This window comes from Rhinoraja longicauda, chromosome 9 (assembly GCF_053455715.1).
Source record: "Rhinoraja longicauda isolate Sanriku21f chromosome 9, sRhiLon1.1, whole genome shotgun sequence".
Classification (NCBI taxonomy): Eukaryota; Metazoa; Chordata; class Chondrichthyes; order Rajiformes; family Arhynchobatidae; genus Rhinoraja; species Rhinoraja longicauda.
This window is the reverse complement of record NC_135961.1, coordinates 1,690,929-1,709,311: the sequence shown is the minus strand read 5'-3', so window position 1 is coordinate 1,709,311 and position 18,383 is coordinate 1,690,929. Positions and strand designations below refer to the sequence as shown.

Below are 18,383 nucleotides of genomic sequence, written 5' to 3'. Positions count from 1 at the left end.
AGTTCCTCCAGCACACTGTGTTTTAGCCTTTGCAGTCTCTGTCCCCATTTCCAATCCATGCCGTTTAAATGTTGTTATAGTATCAACCTCAACTACCTCCTTTGGCAGCGTGCGCTTCATGTACCCACCACCCTCTGGATGAAAAAAGTTGCCCCTCAGATTGCTATCTAATCCTTCGCTCTCATCTTAAACCTAAGCCATTTAGTTCTTGATTTTCCTACCTGGGAGAAAAAAGACTGCATTCGCCCGAAATACAGTACTTCCTTCATGACTTTATACATGCCCGAGGACAGAAAGGTTGTAAAGTCGCGAAGGAAATGTCGTTAGGTACCTGGTGAAGGAACGAGGTGGTCCAGGTGAAGCGGAACCCTTCAATTAGCAAGTGGGCGCATGTGGAGGTGGTGCAGGCCAGGATACTCCAGAGCAGCGGCAGCGGCAGCATGGTGTAGGTGCCGAATACGATGTAGAGGATGTACCAGGTCTCGTTGGATTCCAGACCCATACCCACGTCCAGGAGAATCTGCAGCGTCTGGTAGAACCAGGTGGCCAGGCCGATATACTGCAGGTAGATGTGGGAGACGGCGTCCTTGCCGGCTTGGACCATGAAACACAGCATGGTAGAGAAGAAGATGATCAGGCCCGTCAGCCCGCTCTTCATGGGTTCGATCATATCGGGCGTCAGGAAAAAGTACACCATCAGAATGGCGAACTTGGTGAAGCAGTCCATCAGGTTCATCATGACCACAGAGTTGCGCCTCTGGCGAGCGAAGTAGCGCTGGTACAGCTTCTCCAACTCCTTGGATCGGAAGTAGTGGTTGAGGGTGGGGAGCAGCAAGCCACGGCAGTTGTAACCAGTCGACACGAAGAACTCGGTCAGGTGGCTTTCGAATATGGCCTTGAGGGAGCCCGGGTGGACGGCGCCCTTTTTGGAGTTGATACTGGTCAGGATCTGCCGGTTGAAGTTGGCAATGTACTCATCCTTGATGGAAAACTTATACTTGGGAAAGTGGTCGGGTGCGTTCAGCTGCACCTTCTTCTTGTTGAACACCTTGATGATGTTTTGCACGTGAAAATCCTCTTGGCTATCGGCGGGTGTCTCGGCGGGTGTCTCCTGTGGGGCCTCGGGGTCCTCCATGCCTGAGACCGGGGCCAACCAGCGGCCTGAGCAGCTTCAGCCGCGGTGGGCGTGTGACAAGGAGCTATGTAGGAGCGCCATTCCCCCGGCACCGCTCCCAACGTGAACTAACATCAACGCAAGGGTCGAGCTCCACTCGTTCAGCTGCTCGCATCCGCTGCTCTGCCCAGGCGCAGGGCGAGTGTGACACCCTCCCCAGCCACTGTCCGCTCACAATGCAATGGTTGGCATCGCACCACCCTATTGATGACGGGCGACAGCTGACAGACACACACGCAGCGCCGGCCTGGGCAGTCGGGCCTCGTGGAGAAAGAACATTCAACGCTGGCTCGCCTCTCTGCTCACTCCAGCACTGCGCACCACGCTCAAAAGCCGAGGTCGGCACGAAGCCCACGACTGAATGGCAGCGACCAGGGCAACACCAGCGGCCAGGGCAACACCAGCGGCCAGGGCAACACCAGCGGCCAGGGCAACACCAGCGGCCAGGCCAACACCAGCTCGCCTCAACATTGTGCCTGAACCAACGGATCACGGGCCACTTGAGATTTCGTGTAATAACAGTGGTCAGTAAACTCCCCGTGAGCAGCAGAGCTGAAGCGACCGCCACAGTAATATGTCGAAACAAGGAACTGCAGCTGCTGGTTTACAAAAAAAAAGTGCGCTGGAGTAACTCAGCAGGTCTGTCTGCCTTGTACTTAGCGAAACGTCGCCTATCCATGTTCTCCAGATGCTGCCTGACCCGCTGAGTTACTCCAGCACTCTGTGAAACGTCACCTATCCATGTTCTCCAGATGCTGCCTGACCCGCTGAGTTACTCCAGCACTCTGAAACGTCGCCTATCCATGTTCTCCAGATGCTGCCTGACCCGCTGAGTTACTCCAGCACTCTGTGAAACATCACCTATCCATGTTCTCCACAGATGCTGCCTGACCTGCTGAGTTACTCCAGCACTTGTGTCTCTTGCGATGTTCCTGATCCCGCCCAAAAGGCTCACGTGAAATAAATCCAAACGCAGTCGTGACTGGTTCACCAACCAAGGTGAAGTCGAATGGTAGTGAAGAAAGCAAACTCAATGCTAGCTAGCATTTATTTCAAGAGGGCTTGTATACACAAATAGGGATGTAATGTTGAGGCTCTACAAGGCGCTGGTCAGACAGCATTTGGAACATTGTGAGCAATTTTAGGCATCATATCTGAGGATGTGCTGGCTCTGGAGAGGGTCCAGAGGAGGTTTACAAGAATGATCCCAGGAATGAGTGGGTTAACCAATGATGAGCGTTTGATGGCACAGGGCCTGTACTCGCTGGAGTTTAGAAGAATGAGGGGGGACCTCATTGAAACATAGAGACAAGTGAAAGGCCTGGATAGAGTGGATGTGGAGAGGATGTTTCCACTAGTGGGAGAGTCTAGCCTCAGAATTAATGGAAATTCTTTTAGGAAGGAGATGAGGAGAGATTTCTTTAGTCAGAGGGTGGTGAATCTGTGGGATTCTTTGCCACAGACGGCTGTGGAGGCCAAGTCAGTGGATATTTTCAAGCTAGAGTTGGACAGATTCTTGATTAGTGCGGGTGTCAGAGATTATGGGGAGAAGGGAGGAGAATGTGGTTAGGAGGGAGAGATAGATCAGCCTAGTTGTACTCCCATTCCTTATGAAAATATCAAAGAATGCACAATGATACACAGACGAAGAAATGTTTTGAAGTCCTCATTCTCTAGTAAATGGGTGTGACTGTCCATCTCTGATTGCCGAGTCATATTTCAACCACGTCCCCAGCGCAATGTTGTCGAGCTTGGGCTCTAACACCCAGAGAAGTTGAAAGAGTGGCGGGAGAGCCTGTGGGGAATCTGCAGGGAGGGGCGGTGATCACGAGCAGTCTGTCCTGCTGACGGAAGTACAGGCTCAGAGTCAGGCTGTTGCTCTTGTCCCGGACGGCAGCCAGCATCAGAATTGTTGGCAACTGCATTCATGCAGGCATGTCAGCTTCTGGTGGGAAGGCTTGAGTGTTGCTGCTCTACTGGGTGGCCAGTCACTGACCCTCTTACCAGCGCAGCATCGACACAGCTGGTCCACTCGAGCTTCGAGGTGAGACATGTCCTACGGGAGAGATGTGTCCAATGAAAGTGGTTGGACTCTGTCGTTGCATGGCACTTTGGAGTGCAGTTATTATTCTCCACATGAGACCCCAATTGCATGTTGTCCAGGCCTTGCTTCAATAGCTGAGGACTTGCAAACACAATTGAACATTGTGCAAGCACCAGCAAACATCCCCACTTTTAACAAGACAGCTGAAAATGGCTGAGTCGGGGCATTGAGTACAAGTCAGATTGTGATGTACAGCTTTCTCGGACTTTGGTTCGGCAACATTAGAGTTCGGCCCCATTACAGGAAAGAATGTCGAGGATTTGGATAGGGTGCAGAAGAGATTCACCAGAATGCTGCTGTGGATTGGAGAGTATTAATTATAAGGTTGAACAAACTTGAATTGTTTCCTCTGGAGCATCAGAGGTTGAGAGACCTGATGGAAGCATATAAAATTATGAGGTGTAGACAGGGTAGACATAATTCCTTTCCCAGGGTGCAAATGTACCCCGTAGAATGCTCCTCAACACATCCTACCTTCAAGTTGATGTGGTGTCAGCAGTGCTCCATACCTCGGTCCACACTTCAAGACTGCCCTACATGGGGCTTCCTCCTTTCCAAGTCCTCTTCTGGCACTGCCATTGTCATAAGGCTCCAAAAGATTTGACTCAATAAAACAGTCAAGTTAATGGAATGTATTTATTGCCATATTCTATAAAAATATTACTCAGAAAGATACTGAAGGAAATAAATAATTAGTGGGCATGGTACTGTACAATATTGCCTGTGGCACCTTAATACAGTAGCAAAATGGGAACCACTGGGAAATAGATCAGCATGAACAAATGTACTCTAATCTCACCATATGCAGCTGTTATTGCCACCACAGTGATATTGGATCCAGTTACAAAGTGAAACACCATCCCCATCATTGCAGCCCATTGTTAGTGATACTAATCCCCACCATTAGTACACCTGATATAAGTTAAACACCTATCCTGACCAGTACTGTACCTAATGTAGTGACAGATAATGTAGTGACAGACCCATCCTCCTCAGTGCTATACCTCAGTGTTGTACAATTATAGATCCATTCCCACCAGCACTGTACCCGTGTTATAATGGATAATCCATCCCCATCGGTACCGTACCCATGTTAGACAACGACAGACCCATCCCCACAAGTAATTACCCCCATGCTGTACAGTGACAGACCCGTCCCTATGAATACTGAACCTTCTGAACTATGAAGGTAGACATAAAATGCGAGAGTAACTCAGTGGGACAGGCAGCATCTCTGGAGAGAGGGTAGACACAAAATGCTGGAGTAACTCAGCGGGACATGCAGCGTCTCTGGAGATAAGGAATGGGTGGCGTTTCGTGTCGAGACCCTTCTTCAGACTGTTATCAGGGGAGTAGGCGGGCGAGATAGAATGTAGTTGGAGTTACTAAGACAGGTGGGAGAACTGGGAAGGGGATGGGGAGAGAGGGAAAGCAGGGGCTATTTGAAGTTAGAGAAGTCAATGGTCATATCGCTGGGGTGTAAGCTACCCAAGCAAAATATGAGGTGCTGTTCTTCCAATTTGCGTTGGGCCTCACTCTGACAATGGAGGAGGCCCAGGACAGAAAGGTCAGATTGGGAATGGGAGGGGGAGTTAAACTGCTGAACAACCAGAGAGATCAGGTAGGTTATGGCGGACTGAGCGGAGGTGTTCAGCGAAACGATAGCTGAGCCTGCGCTTGGTCTCGCCGATGTATAGGACTTGACACCTGGAACAGCGGATACAGTAGATGAGGTTGGAGAGGTACAAGTGAACCTCTGCCTCACCTGGAAAGACTGTCAGGGTCCTTGGATAGAGTCGAAGGGGGAGCCTAACGGACAGGTGTTGCATCTTCTGCAGTTGCAGGGGAAAGTTCCTGGGAGGGGGTGGTTTGGGTGAGAAGGGACAAGTTGACCAGGGAGTTGCGGAGGGAACGTTTTCTGTTGAAAGCAGAAAGAGGTGGAGATGGGAAGATGTGGCCAGTAGTGGGATCCTGTTGGAGGTGGCAAAAATGTTGGAGGATTGTATGCTGTATGCAATGGCTGATGGGGTGGAAGGTGAGGACAAGGGAGACTCCGTCCTTGTTATGAATGGTAACCCCAGCCTCAAGTTAGATACCCTACAGCTGTCCTTCCCTTTATCAACCTTTAACGGAACTTCATTAGGCACGAGGTCTATTGACTTCAGTAATTGTTAAGTTCATTGGGAGTTAACAAATCACTTTTGTTGTACAATGCAAAAACATCTGTGGTTCGAACCACCGATTAGGCAATATACCCCGTAGATTGCTCCTCAACACATCCTACCTTCAAGTTGATGTGTTGCCAGCAGTGCTCCATACCTAGGTAGGAGGACGATAAATGCTTAGAAGCTGAGGTCCAAGTCATTGTCAACATATTCACTGAAGGATGTGAAACGAATGGAGGGAAATCGATAATGTTTCAGCTCAGTCCTTCCTCTGGACTGGAGAAGTAGAGGGAAGACAGCCAGCAAATCCAGTATGCATTGATGCATGGAATCAGATGGGGGTGAGAGGGTGGAGATAACAGAGCCTGGGACGTGTTTGGTAGAACTGACTAGGGTGAGATGATGGAATCTAATAGGAAAGGTGGAGCATGGGAGGGAATAATGGAGGTGGGTGGGCAGATGGGAACAGGGGGGGGGGGGGGAGGGCTTGATAGTGTTTGTAGTGACGCAATGGGTGGGGAAGAAGTTGGGCGAGAAGGGGCAGTCTGTTGTTCAGAACAAGGGTATGAATGGGAGGATCTGAGTGGATAGAGGGATCGAGGTGACCTGAAATGAGAGAATTCCAAGTTTATGCCGTTGGGTTGTAGTCTACTTAGGCAGAATATGACATGTTGATCCTCTAGTTTGCGTCTAGCCTCACCTCTTCTGTGGAGACCAACTGACAGGTCTGTGTGGGAATGGGGTATAAAACTGCACAGGGAAATTGCACAGGCTTTGGTTAATTGAGGTAAAAAGTATTTGAAAATCACAACCTAAAACATGATAGACAATGCAGTGTACTGAGCAGTAGTGAACCACGCCCTACTTTGAGCTCCTGAGATCTAAACAACCTGTAGCAAGGCACTGGAAAGTAACCACCAATGCAGTCTCTGCAAATCCTGCAAATTCATTGAAGGCTATGCAAACTAAAGGCACTTTCCCCTCCCAGACTAATTACACTCAAGCTTTGGAGACTCAAGTTACACTCAATCAGCTTTGGAGAAGCAAGACACTGAAATGTTGGAATCTGGAACAACAAATAATGTGGTACTGGTTTATTATTGTCATGCACAGTGATACAGGAACAATCTCGGTTTTATATACTATCCAGACAAATCATTCATGTACGAGTATATCAGGTAGTGCAAAAGAGAAAATAAACTGAGTGTTGGAGCGACAGAGATAGTACAGATAAAAGTAAAGTGCAAGGACTGCAGTGAGGTAGATTGTGAGATGGGGAATGCATCCTTAGCAAATGAGAGGTCCTTTCAGTGTCTGGTAACAGGTGGGAAGAAAGTTCTTGAATCTGGTGGTACTTACTTTCAAGCTTTTATTTCTTCTGCCTGAAGGGAGAGGGAAGAGGGACTGACTCTGAATGGTCCTTGATAATGTTGGCTACTTTCCCGAGGAAGTGTGATATAGATGGAGTCTTTGGGTGGAGACTGGTTTGTATGACGGAGTGGGCTACCTTCATAACTCTGCAATTTCTTGTGGTCGGGCACAGCTGTTGCTAAAACAAACTGTGATGTATTCTATTAGGATGTTTTCGATATTGGATCCATAGGAATGAGTAAGTCTTTGGAGACATGCTGAATTTCCCCGTCTGCTGAGGAAGTAGAGGCGTTGGTGTGCCTTCTTAGCCATAACTTGAATGTGAAACATGAAGTACTTGACCATATCTACTTCAGCATCTTTGATGCAGATGTGTACTAGGGCATGTACTCCACCCCGCTTTCTGAAACGATGACCAGCCCTTCATTTCACTGACATTGAAGAAAAGGATGTTGTCTTGACACCATGCTTCTTCCTGTACTCCGTCTAGTCACTGTTCGTAATTTAGCCCATAACGGTGGTATCATCTTTAAACTTGTAAATGGAGTTAAAGCAGAATTTGGCCACAGTCGTGAGTACATAGTAAGTGGCTGAGAACAGAGTCTTGTGGGTCACCAGTGTTGAGAATTGTTATGGAGAATGTTTGTGAAGTCAGCATCTTGACCTGAAACAATGCCAATCCCCCCCCAGCATCCGCTATCATTAAGAGCTCTCATTATTATCTAACTCTCTCTTGAAAGCATTCAGGGAATTGGCCTCCACTGCCTTCTGAGGCAGAGAATTCCACAGCTTCACAACTCTCTGAGTGAAAAAGTTTTTCCTCATCTCCGTTCTAAATGGCCTACCCCTTATTCTTAAACTGTGGCCCCTGGTTCGGGACTCCCCCAACATCAGGAACATGTTTCCTGCCTCTAGTATGTCCAATCCTTTCATAAACATATGTTTCAATAAGATCCTCTCTCTTCCTTCTAAATTCCAGAGTATACAAGCCCAGTCATTCCAGTCTTTCAACATATGATAGTCCCACCATTCCGGGAATTAACCTCGTGAACCTAAGCTGCACTCCCTCAATAGTAAGAATGTCCTTCCTCAAATTTGGAGACCAAAACTCACACAATACTCCAGGTGTGGTCTCACCAGGGCCCTGTACAACTGCAGAAGGACCTCTTTGCTCCTATACTCAACGCCTCTTGTTATGAAGGCCAACATTCCATCAGCTTTCTTCACTGCCTGCTGTACCTGCATGCTTACTTTCAGTGACTGATGAACTAGGACACCCAGATCTAGTTGTACTCCTTTTCCTAACTTGACACCATTCAGATAATAATCTGCCTTCCTGTTCTTACCACCAAACTGAATAACCTCACATTTATCCACATAAAACTGCATCTGCCATGCATCCGCCCACTCACACAACCTGTCCAAGTTACCCTGCATCCTCATAGCATCTTCCTCACACTTCACACTGCCACCCAGCTTTGTGTCATCTGCAAATTTGCTAATGTTACTTTTAATCCCTTCATCCAAGTCATTAATGTATATTGTAAATAGCTGCGGTCCCAGCACCGAGCCTTGCAGTACCCCACTAGTCACTGCCTGCCATTCTGAAAGGGACCCATTTATCCCCACTCTTTGCCTTCTGTCTGCCAACCAACTCCTTGGAAGAACAGCAACACCCCCAACCCTGGGAATCACTGGTCCACAACAGTGTTTGGGATGCCAGGAGAACCTCAAGTCCACAGACTGGGAGCACTTAAAAGCCCAGCATGCATGGGGATGAGACCAGTTCACATTCTCCGCACACCCACCCTCTCAGGCACCTCCTACACTTTGTGTGGAAGCATGTAGTTCTCACAGTGGCCTCAACACTCAACTAAGAAGCATGGAGTTAGAGTGGAAGCAAATAATCCTTGATTCCAAGGGACTGCCTAGGGATCAGAAGATCCTTAAATTGCATTGTTAACTACTATCAGGTCACTTTGCCTGATTTTCTTTTGTTCAATTGAACGCATATTCTTAGTGAATTTTGAAATATTTCTTTAAATGTCTTCATTGTTTGTCTCCTATCAAACATTTTAATCCATCTTTCCAATCTATTGTACAGCTACATGAACCCACTGATGTTGTTACCTATACTATACTCTATAACAGTGGCTCACAAACAGAAAACCTTCTGCACTGGATGTGAACTTACCTCAAGCACTGTAGCTCTGTGATAAGTGGATTGTAAGGAAATTTGATTGCTAAGCAGAACACCTGACAAAAAAAAAACAAACAGAAAATACTGGAAGTACTCAGCGGACTGGGAAGAATCTTTGGATAAAAACAAAACCAATGTTTCAGCTCAATGACTTTTCATCAGAACAGACTTGAATGAGGGGAATGAGCCTGGAAATTAAGAGGAAAGCAAACACCAATACCCCCAATATCATCAGTTCCAATTGAAATACTTGCATTTAGCATATCTGAAGTGCATTTTCAAAGTCTACCTTTGTCAGCCCAGAATACAAGTCACCCTCCAAGTCGGTCCATTTGACACATTTCATCAGCCCAGCATTCAAACCACTGTCCCTTTAGAGGATTCAGTTGCGCTCGTCTCTTATTGATGGTTATAAATCAGTGAACGTTGATTGTGCAAATCACTAAAACTTGCACCACGTAATTGTTCATGTTTATTTGTCCTGCGCTCATGCCAAACATTAAATGACATTTATTAGCTCCTTAGTTCCAGTGAAGGTAACACCCAGCTGGTGGAGAGGATGCTTCTCATCCTGTTTCAGAATCATCACCCCGTTCTTACTTGATGTTTTTCAGCAGCACGGTCCGTGCGTTGACAACTGCTTTGAAGGCATCTTCACTCCCCGGTGCGAGGCACTTGTCTGGGTGAAGGAGCATCGCCAGCTTCCGGTACGCCTTGTTTACCTCATCCCTGCAAATGTTGAGCAATGTGAGGGTCCACCATCACAAATAACTATCTACACAGCTCTCACGGGACATTTGGCTCTGACATATTAATAGCCTGCTCTTCCATTATTCCACGTGCAAATGATCCACAACAATGGCTTATTTCTGCAGTGGTACAACTCCAGAAATGTTCCTGTTGGGCACTCTGATTGATCACACATTCCCAGATTAAGGAAGCACAGAGTCTGGATAGAGTTTGTATGTTCTCCCCGTGACCTGCGTGGGTTTTTTTCCGAGATCTTTGGTATTCTCCCACACTCCAAAGACGTACAGGTATGTAGGTTAATTGGCTTGGTGTAAGTGTAAAAAATGTCCCTAGTGTGTGTAGATTGTGTTAATGTGCAGGGATCGCTGGTTGGCGCGGAACCGGTGGGCCGATGGGCCTGTTTCCACGCCGTATCTCTAAACTAAACACAGCTTCAATACAAAGTACAGAGGAACGTCAATCTTCTTTACTGAACATACATATAAAGTTTGCTACTTGTAAAGATGCAAGTGAAACCATGAAATATCATAACCTACCTGGTTTATTACCCTAAGGGGAGGACACAGTGATTAACACAATGGGTTTGGGCCTTAATGGAGTATTGCCCCACTCACAGAAATGTAGTTTGTAGCGGAGTGAGGGGGTATGGGGAGAAGGCAGGAACGGGGTACTGATTGAGAGTGATCAGCCATGACCGCATTGAATGGCGGTGCTGGCTCGAAGGGCTGAATGGCCTACTCCTGCACCTATTGTCTATTGTCTATTGACATGGTTCTGCATGGTAGGCTGCTCTGGAAGGTTAGATCGCATGAGATCCAAGGAGAGATAGCTGAATGGATAGAAAATTGGCTCCATGGAATGAAATGGAGGGTGATGGTGGAAGGTTGCTTCTCGTACTGGAGGACTGTGACTAGTGGTGTGCCTCAGGGTTCGGTGCTGGGCCCATTACTGTATGTCATCTACATCAATGATTTGGATGTGAACACATACAGAAAGGTTAGCAAGTTTGCAGATGATACAAAAGTGGGTGGTTTTGCAGACAGTGAAGATTGTCATGAACAATTGCAGCTGGATCTTGGTGGTTTGGCCAGGTGGGCTGAGGAATGGTTGATGGAATTTAATACAGAGAAATGTGAGATGTTGCATTTTGGGAAGTCTAACAGGGTCAGGACCTACACAGTGAATGGTAGGCCTCTGGAGAGTGCTGTAGAGCAGAGGGATCTAGGAGTGCAGATGCATGGTTCCTTGAAGGTGGTCACAGGAAGATAGGGTGGTCAAAAAGGCATTTGGCACACTGGCCTTCATCAGTCAGAGTATTGAGTGTAGAAGTTGGAACGTCATGTTGCCGTTGTATAAGACGTTGGTGAGGCCGCAATTAGAGTATCGTGGTCACTTCCGGGCACCACGTTATTGGAAAGATGTTGGCAAACAGAAGATTTACAAGGATGTTGCCTGGGTTAGAGGGTCTGAGCTATAAGTAGAGGTTGAGCAGGCTGGGACACTATTCCTTTGAGTGCAAGAGGATGATTCCCAGAGTAGGTGAATCGAGAACCAGTGGACATGGGTTGAAGGTGAAGGGGAAAAGATTTAATAGGAAGGTAACTTTTTCACACGAAGGGTGGTGGGTGTGTGGAACAAGCTGCCGGAGGAGGTAGTTGTGTCAGGGACTATCCCAACATTTAAGAAACTGGATCAGTTCCTGTGGATTGGAGGATAGCAAATGTTATCCCACTTTTTAAGAAAGGAGGGAGAGAGAAAACGGGTAATTATAGACCAGTTAGTCTGACATCAGTGGTGGGGAAGATGCTGGAGTCAATTATAAAAGACGAAATTGCTGAGCATTTGGATAGCAGTAACAGGATCATTCCGAGTCAGCATGGATTTACGATGGGGAAATCATGCTTGACAAATCTACTGGAATTTTTTGAGGATGTAACTAGGAAAATTGACAGGGGAGAGTCAGTGGATGTGGTGTACCTCGACTTTCAGAAAGCCTTCGACAAGGTCCCGCATAGGAGATTAGTGGGCAAAATTAGAGCACATGGTATTGGGGGTAGGGTACTGACATGGATAGAAAATTGGTTGACAGACAGAAAGCAAAGAGTGGGGATAAATGGGTCCCTTTCGGAATGGCAGGCAGTGACCAGTGGGGTACCGCAAGGTCCGGTGCTGGGACCCCAGCTATTTACGATATACATTAATGACTTAGATGAAGGGATTAAAAGTACCATTAGCAAATTTGCAGATGATACTAAGCTGAGGGGTAGTGTGAATTGTGAGGAAGATGCAATAAGGCTGCAGGGTGACTTGGACAGGTTGTGTGAGTGGGCGGATACATGGCAGATGCAGTTTAATGTAGATAAGTGTGAGGTTATTCACTTTGGAAGTAAGAATAGAAAGGCAGATTATTATCTGAATGGTGTCAAGTTAGGAAGAGGGGATGTTCAACGAGATCTGGGTGTCCTAGTGCATCAGTCACTGAAAGGAAGCATGCAGGTACAGCAGGCAGTGAAGAAAGCCAATGGAATGTTGGCCTTCATAACAAGAGGAGTTGAGTATAGGAGCAAAGAGGTCCTTCTACAGTTGTACCGGGCCCTGGTGAGACCGCACCTGGAGTACTGTGTGCAGTTTTGGTCTCCAAATTTGAGGAAGGATATTCTTGCTATTGAGGGCGTGCAGCATAGGTTCACTAGGTTAATTCCCGGAATGGCGGGACTGTCGTATGTTGAAAGGCTGGAGCAATTAGGCTTGTATACACTGGAATTTAGAAGGATGAGGGGGGATCTTATTGAAACATATAAGATAATTAGGGGATTGGACACATTAGAGGCAGGAAACATGTTCCCAATGTTGGGGGAGTCCAGAACAAGGGGCCACAGTTTAAGAATAAGGGGTAGGCCATTTAGAACGGAGATGAGGAAGAACTTTTTCAGTCAGAGTGGTGAAGGTGTGGAATTCTCTGCCTCAGAAGGCAGTGGAGGCCAGTTCGTTGGATGCTTTCAAGAGAGAGCTGGATAGAGCTCTTAAGGATAGCGGAGTGAGGGGGTATGGGGAGAAGGCAGGAACGGGGTACTGATTGAGAGTGATCAGCCATGATCGCATTGAATGGCGGTGCTGGCTCGAAGGGCTGAATGGCCTACTCCTGCACCTATTGTCTATTGTCTATTGACAGGTACATGGATAGGATAGGTTTAGAGGGATATAGACCAAACGCAGGCAGGTGGGACTAGTGTAACTGGGACAGGTTGGGCTGAAAGGCCTGTTTCTACACTGTATCATTCTATGACTCTATAACTGTCATCTGACGTGGCCAAGATGACAGCTGTGTGAATTGTATAGGAAGGAACTGCAGATGCAGGTGTAAACCGGAGATAGACACCAAAAGCTGGAGTAACTGAGCGGGTCAGACAGTATCTCTGGATAAAAGGAATAGGTGACGTTTCAAATCGAGACTGAGAGTCAGGGGAAAGGGAAATGAGAGATATAGACGGTGATCTAGAGAGATATGGAACAAATGAATGAAAGATATGCAAAAAAAGTAACGATGATAAAGGAAACTGGCCATTGTGGATAATTGTGAGGTGTGGATAAATGTGAGGTGGCAAGTACAGGAAGGCAAATTATTATCTGGATGGTGTCAGATTAGGAAAAGGGGAGGTGCAACAAGACCTGGGTATGCTTGTACATCATCAGTCACTGAAAGTAAGCATGCAGGTACAGCAGGCAGTGAAGAAAGCTAATGGCATATTGGCCTTCATTGCGAGAGAATTTGAATTTAGGAGCAAAGATATCCTACTGCAGTCGTACAGGGCCCTGGTGAGACCACACCTGGAGTATTGTGTGCAATTTTGGTCTCCTAATTTGAGGAAGGACATTATTGCTATTTAGGGAGTGCAGCGTAGGTTCACCAGGTTAATTCCCGGGATGGCGGGACTGACAAATAATGAAAGAATGGGTCGACTGAGCTTGTATTCACTGGAATTTAGAAGGATGAGTGGGGATCTTATAGAAACATGTAAAATTCTTAAAGGATTCGACAGGCTGGAGGCAGGAAAAATGTTCCCGATGTTGGGGGAGTCTAGAACCCGGGGGGTCACAGTTTAAGAATAAGGGGTAGACCATTTAAGACTGAGATGAGGAAAAACTTTTTCACCCAGAGAGTTGTGAATCTGTGGAATTCTCTGCCACAGAAGGCAGTAGAGGCCAATTCACTGGATCTTTTCAAGAGAAAATTAGATTTAGCTCTTAGGGTAAAAGGAATCAAGGGATATGGGGCAAAAGCAGGAACGGGGTACTGATTTTAGATATTCAGCCATGATCATATTGAATGGCGGTGAAGGCTCGAAGGGCCGAATGGCCTGCTTCTGCACCTATTTTTCTATGTTTCTATGTTAGCTGTGGCCGAGGTGAAAACGAGTATAGACAATGAGACTCAACAAGATGACTTTGAAGCTGGTACAACTTGGGTGGCAGAGACATGGAGAGTGGGGGGATGCAAGGGTTACTTGAAGTTAGAGAAATTAATAATAATACCACTGGATTGTGAGCTGCCCAAGCAAAATATGAGAAGCTGTTCCTTCAATTTGCATATGGCCTCACTGTGACAATGGAGGAGGCCCAGGACAGAAAGGTCAGTGTGGGATTGGGAAGGGGAATTAAAGTGTTTGGCAACCGGGAGATCAGGTACGTCCAGACATACATGGCAAAGGTGTTCAGCAAAATGATCGCCCAGTCTACGTTTGGTTTCGCCGATATCTCAGAGTCGACACCTTGAACAACGGATAAAGTGGATGAGGCTGGAGAAAGTGCAAGTGAACCTCTGCCCAACCTGAAAGGACCGTTGGGATCCCTGGACAGAGTAGATGGAGGAGGTATAGGAATAGGTGTTTCATCTCCTGTGGTTGCAGGGGACCGTACATGGGGAGGGGGTGGGAAGGGATGTTAACCAGGGAGTTGCGGAGGGAACGGTCTCTGCGGAAAGCGGAAAGAGGTGGAGATGGGAAGATCTAATGGTGGGATCCCGTTGGAGGTGGCGGAAATGTTGGAGGTGGTGTTGTATGCGACGGCTGATGGGCTGAAAGATTAAGACAATAGGGACTATTGCTGCCCCAGTTGCAACAGGAACAGAGTCCCCCTAGTCCTTATCTTTCACTCCCATCAGTCATCGTTTCGCCGAACACCTTCACTCAGTCTGCCCAAACCTACCTAATCTCCCGGTTGCCAAACACCTTATTTCCCCTTCCCATTCCCACACTGACCTTTCCTCCATTGTCAGAGTGAGGCAAATTGGAGGAACAGCATCTCATATTTTGCTTGAGCAGCTTACAACCAAGTGATTTCTCTAACTTCAAGTAACCCTTGCATCCCCTCTCGCTCCATCCCTTCCCCACCCAAGTCATACTAGCTTCAAAGTCATCTTGTTGAGTCTCAAGTTAGGAAAAGGGGACGTACAACGAGATCTGGGTGTCCTAGTGCATCAGTCACTGAAAGGAAGCATGCAGGTGCAGCAGGCAGTGAAGAAAGCCAATGGAATGTTGCCCTTCATAACAAGAGGAGTTGAGTATAGGAACAAAGAGGTCCTTCTGCAGTTGTACAGGGCCCTAGTGAGACCGCACCTGGAGTACTGTGTGCAGTTTTGGTCTCCAAATTTGAGGAAGGATATTCTTGCTATTGAGGGCGTGCAGCGTAGGTTCACTAGGTTAATTCGTGGAATGGCGGGACTGTCATATGTTGAAAGACTGGAGCGACTGGGCTTGCATACACTGGAATTTAGAAGGATGAGAGGGGATCTTATTGAAACATATAAGATTATTAAGGGGCTGGACACGTTAGAGGCAGGAAACATGTTCCCAATGTTGGGGGAGTCCAGAACCAGGGGTCACAGTTTAAGAATAAGGGGTAGACCATTTAGAACGGAGATGAGGAAATACTTTTTCAGTCAGAGAGTTGTAAATTTGTGGAATTCTCTGCCACTGAAGGGAGTTGGAGGCCAATTCTCTGAATACTTTCAAGAATGAGCTAGATAGAGCTCTTAAGGATAGCGGAGTCAGGGGGTATGGGGAGAAGGCAGGAACGGGATACTGATTGAGAATGATCAGCCATGATCACATTGAATAGTGGTGCTGGCTGGAAGGGCCGAATGGCCTACTCCTGCACCTATTGTCTATAGTCTATACTCATTTTCACCCAGGCCAAAGCTAACAATGGCGTGTTTCCTTTATAATTGTTATATTTTTTGCACATCTCATTCATTTGTTCTAGATCTCTGTACATCTCCGTCTATATCTGTTTCACTATCCCGACTCTCAATCTGAAGAAGAATCTCGAACCGAAACGTCACCTATTCCTTTTCTCCACAGATGCTGTCTGACTCGCTCAGTGACTGCAGCGGCATGAAATGTAAACAACTTAAGGCAGCAGCTCACCACTGTCTTGGGCAACTGGGCACAGTCAATAAATGTTGGTTTCGCTATTTTGTTCACCATGAGCAGAATTAGTAAGAGCTTAATTTTTAATGTAAAGAATTTTAAGTGTTTTTAAGCAGTTTTTGGAAAATAGTAATAGGGAAGAGGAGGAAATAATCCAATGAGTGGCTGTGTAACTCACACCAACGGACAATGAGACCAAGGGGAGCCTGGGGTAATAAAGTTTCACTCTTTATGCCAACTGCTTTCTCTCATCTTGCTTCATTTACATTGGAGATATGTTTAGCAGACTGACCCTGCCCATGATTCTTTTTTTTGTTGATTTAGAGATACAGCGCGGAAACAGGCCCTTTGGCCCACCGAGTCCGCGCTGCCCAGCGATCCCCACACATTAACACTTTCCTACACACACTAGGGACAATTTTTACATTTACCCGGTCAATTAACCGACAACCATGTACGTCTTTGGAGTGTGGGAGGAAACCGAAGATCTCGGAGAAAACCCACGCAGGTCATGGGAAGAACGTACAAACTCCGTACAGACGGTAGTCAGGATCGAACCTGAGTCTCCGGCGCTGCATTCGCTATAAGACAACATCTCTACCGCTGCGCCACCGTGACCGCCCTGACCGATTCAGATTACTTCTGTGTGGCGCCAGCAACGCCAACAGTCTGTCTGTCCCTTTCTTCTTTTCACACGGCTGCGGGTGCTTTGATCGCCCCGACTGCAGATGGTTCGACTGCCCCGACCGCGGGAGAATAAAGAGGAAGAAGTTTTGACTTTATTGCCTTCCATTACAGTGAGGAATGTGGGGAATCCGCTGTGGTGGATGTTTATGTTAACTCTTATGTGGTTGTGTGTCTTGTTGCTTTTGTTTTAGTATGGCTGTACGGTAATTTGAATTTCACTCTACCTTAATTGGTACATGTGACAATAAACTGACCTTTAATCCTTGAGCCTCGCATTGCACTGTGCAGTGTCAGCGTTGTGCTGGGGCTCACTCATTGCTGTTGCCAGTCTGCTGCGTCAATTCCCTCCGTGAACCCTGTGGGTCACGACAATGCCCAGCAGCTTGACCAAATCTCCTGAACTTGACTGCACTGTCCACACCAGAACAGGACGGCTGCTATGCAGAATGACAAGTTTAAGGCAACATTCTATCTGGAGGTGAGCTGAGATAAGACAGGAGAGCCAGCTGGTTGCAAGCTAAAGCTACCAATTGCCAACTGACAATTGCTCTTGTAAATTTGACATAGTCAAGGCCAGAATTCAAACAAGATAAACAGAACTATGGGCTGGAAAGAAAACCTTCAGTTAATGCTTTGTTTTCAGTGTGCAATAACATGCTGAAAACTCAAGGAGGGCAAACAGATAGCTCAATGCCCCAACATGGAGCACGGGCCCTGGTGCAATGGGCACGGGCCCTGGTGCAATGGGCACGGGCCCTGGTGCAATGGGCACGGGCCCTGGTGTAATGGGCACGGGCCCTGGTGCAATGGGCACGGGCCCTGGTGCAATGGGCACGGGCCCTGGTGCAATGGGCACGGGCCCTGGTGCAATGGGCACGGGCCCTGGTGTAATGGGCACGGGCCCTGGTGCAATGGGCACGGGCCCTGGTGCAATGGGCACGGGCCCTGGTGTAATGGGCACGGGCCCTCATGTAATGGGCACGGGCCCTGGTGTAATGCCTGGCCCGTGCGGGCTGACATGATCTCAGGATGTAATCGCTGAGCCTTACAATGCCATAGTATCCTGAGACACAGGCAAGCCGCAAGTCACACGGAGTTTGCTTTACCTGGATGCTCCAGGCTTCATTCCCAGTATCTCCCAGCTATCCTTGCTACTCCATATCCTGCGGATGGTGTCGGCCTGCTCTTTGGTGAACCCAAGGCTAAGGTTGGACTGAGGACGTTTACCATTCTCACACAAGTCAAGGATTGACGAGAAGAAAGTCTAGACACAGGCAGAATGCAGAAAAGAGAGCTGAATAAGTACAATTCAGTATGAAGCATCCCCCAGGATGGTGTCGTCCCTCACATCCACTCCACTACCTGGACCCTGGCAGCACCATCATCCCAAGCACTACTGGTACTCCCGCTAATCCACCACTATCGAGGTGTGCTCCCACACCAACACTGGATTCCCAGTCCAAAGCAAGTGTGTTCTCTGCCACATCAGTGCTTCCCTGCCCTT

At 47.5% G+C, this 18,383-nt stretch overlaps 2 protein-coding genes across 4 annotated transcripts in view; both read right to left on the bottom strand.

Annotated features, from left to right (window-relative positions):
• The window catches only part of dnajc27 (DnaJ (Hsp40) homolog, subfamily C, member 27), a 36,209-nt gene that overhangs the window by 7,823 nt on the left and 10,003 nt on the right, over window positions 1–18,383 (bottom strand). Inside the window, exons 6-7 of one of the 3 annotated variants that reach the window (XM_078404686.1) lie at window positions 17,986–18,143; window positions 9,615–9,743 (exon numbers count right to left, since the gene is read on the bottom strand). In XM_078404686.1, the coding sequence (XP_078260812.1) occupies window positions 9,615–9,743; window positions 17,986–18,143 (287 nt within the window). Of the gene's footprint in view, window positions 1–6,522; window positions 9,744–17,985; window positions 18,144–18,383 lie in introns of those variants that run through there. The other 2 variants (XM_078404687.1, XM_078404688.1) reach the window with 2 other exon arrangements.
• LOC144596856 (adenylate cyclase type 8-like) lies at window positions 266–1,135 on the bottom strand. Its single transcript, XM_078405725.1, has one exon. It carries the CDS (start codon window positions 1,133–1,135, stop codon window positions 266–268), a length of 870 nt encoding a protein of 289 aa, XP_078261851.1.